At 45.6% G+C, this 2,500-nt stretch overlaps 1 protein-coding gene across 1 annotated transcript in view; it reads right to left on the bottom strand.

The window, feature by feature from the left end:
* LOC135102810 (uncharacterized) overlaps positions 1-2,500 on the bottom strand; it is a 134,636-nt gene that overhangs the window by 4,225 nt on the left and 127,911 nt on the right. Inside the window, exons 9-10 of the mRNA XM_064008346.1 lie at positions 1,366-1,546; positions 682-1,029 (exon numbers count right to left, since the gene is read on the bottom strand). Coding sequence (XP_063864416.1) covers positions 682-1,029; positions 1,366-1,546 — 529 coding nt within the window. The remainder of the gene's footprint in view (positions 1-681; positions 1,030-1,365; positions 1,547-2,500) is intronic.

Genomic DNA, 2,500 nt, shown 5'->3' with positions numbered 1-2,500 from the left:
TTGTTTCCATACGAGTCTTTTATATTTTGTGTTTTATGTTAATGTTGCGTTGTTATTGTAGGTTAGATAGTTTTGTTTATGCTGTTGCGTGTGTGGTTTGACAAGAGGTCTGTGTGTGTGTGTGTGTGTGTGTGTGTGTGTGTGTGTGTGTGTGTGTGTGTGTGTGTGTCTGTGTGTATAAGGGTTACTTATTTATCTATTTATTTTCATGTAATAAGGATTTACGCCAAGGCAACAAAAGCTGATGCAATAAAGAAATCCCACAAAAACAGTCCCTCATACACCCCCCTAAAAAAAATATATAAAAAAAAATAAATAAAAAAAAGAATAAAAATGGTGTTCATATTAGTATTGGTGCCATCACTGAGAAACCCAAGAACTGCAGTGAGGTTAAGGCCAATAATAAAAAGAAAAACTAAAAAGGAGTAATAATAAAGCCCACATACACAGGTAGTTGTTCTAAAAAGAATAGTGTTAATATTAGTGTTGCTACCATCATTGACAAAAAAAAAAAAAAAAAAAAAAAAAAAAAAAAAATATATATATATATATATATATATATATATATATATATATATATATATATATATATATATATATATATATATATATATATATATATATATATATATATATATATATATAATCACCACCACCACCGCCACCATCACCACCACCCACCTGAAGTAGTGCTGACGAGAGCGGCGTGGTGCTGCAGATGCTGATGCTCCTCTGTGCTGTCACCTTCTCCACCAGGCAGCACTCCTCCTCCTCCTCCTATTCCTTCCCCTCCTCCTGCTCCTCCTGCCGCCGCCTCATCCAGCATCAGACCGTCGCTCCTCCGCCGCCGCCGCCACACCCTCGCCGCCCCCAGCACCCCCGCCACCAGCAGCAGCGCCACACACGCCCCGCCCACGCCGCCCGCCACCTCCCAGGCCAGGGCGTCGAGGGGACCATGAGAGGGCGGGGTGGGCACGTCAGCTGCTGGCGGGGGGCGGGTGTGGGTGGGGCGGGAGGTCGGTGGGGGTACTGAGGGAGGGGTAAGGGGAGGGTGGTGATTAGAATAGCGCCGTGTGATTAGAGGCAGGCTTGCAGACTTACACACACACAGACACACACACACACACACACACACACACACACCCATAATTCCTCCTCCTCCTCCTCCTCCCTTTCTCTTACTAATTTCCCAAAATCTCTCTCTCTCTCTCTCTCTCTCTCTCTCTCTCTCTCTCTCTCTCTCTCTCTCTCTCTCTCTCTCTCTCTCTCTCTCTCTCTCTCTCCCTTCCTCCCCTTCCCTTCCCCACCCACTCCTCTCCTCCGCTCCCTTCCCTCCCTCCCCTCCCCTCCCCTCCCCGTACTCACCAGTGAAGTGGGCAACCTTGCGGGGCAGCGTGCGGGCGTGCAGGCGCAGCGGGCGGGAGCGGGCGTGGGGCGTGGCGGTGTAGATGACGAGGCGCAGCTCCGTGTCGGGGGGAAGGCCGCGCACTGAGAACTGGGGTCGCCCTGCGCTCACATTCGCCACCAGTGTGTTGCCCGACCAAACCTGAAGGAGAGAGAGAGAGAGAGAGGACAGGTGTGAGTGGTTAGAGGAAACATATAAGTGATTAGGGAAGATGCGTGAATGATCAGATAGTGTTAGTGGTTAAGAAAAGTGTGAATGATTTGGGATGAGACAGAAAGAGATAAGACAGATGTGAGTAATCGGACAGGTGTGAGAACGAGTAGGGAAAAGCGTCAATAACTGTAAAGGGAAGCTGTGTAAGTTATTAGGGAACGTGTGTGAATGAAATGGTTACAAGGTGTGAGGGTGATTAGAAACGTGTGAATGATTAGGACAGGTGTGGAAGTGACTAGGAAAGATGTGAGTGGTTACAAACAGGTGAAAATGTTCAGAATAGATGTGTACGTGATTAAAGAAGCTGCGAATGATTAGAGAAGATGCTAGGATGACTTAAAAGAAATAAAGTAATTGGAATCGAATGTGAGGTGATCGGGGAAGCTGCAGGTGTGAGAAAGTGAAGGAATACGAGGCGTGAAAAGTGCATGCGGGAGTCTGATAAGAGAGAAGGTAATAAGTGAAAGTATACTGGAAGGTGATGGGAAGTGAGGGGTTTGTGAACAGGTGATGGGGTGATAGGAGAGGGAACAGTGTAGGGGGTAAGAAGGGAACATCAAACGGAAGGGAATGATGTGGGGAAAATAATGCTAGATGGATATTGTTGGTGTAGGGACAGAGTGAGGAAGAAAGAGAAAGAACGGAAAAAGGAGATAGAAAAGACAGAAGAAAAGAAGATAGGCTAAAAAGAATATTATTTGATGGATGAATGAAGGCTTGTGGTGGTAAAGAATGGAGAAAAGGAGAGAAAGGGGAAAAAGAAAGCTTCAATCACTAGACAGGCAGAAAAAAAATATATTGACGGAGTGAATTATTGTAGAGATTAAGAAGGGAGAAAAGGAGAAAGAAAAAAAGAAAAAGAAAGAAAGCTTGGATGACTCT

The sequence above is a fragment of the Scylla paramamosain genome, chromosome 8, assembly GCF_035594125.1.
Source record: "Scylla paramamosain isolate STU-SP2022 chromosome 8, ASM3559412v1, whole genome shotgun sequence".
Taxonomy (NCBI): domain Eukaryota; kingdom Metazoa; phylum Arthropoda; class Malacostraca; order Decapoda; family Portunidae; genus Scylla; species Scylla paramamosain.
The sequence above is the reverse complement of the archived record's forward strand: the minus strand, read 5'-3'. Positions and strand labels throughout refer to the sequence as shown.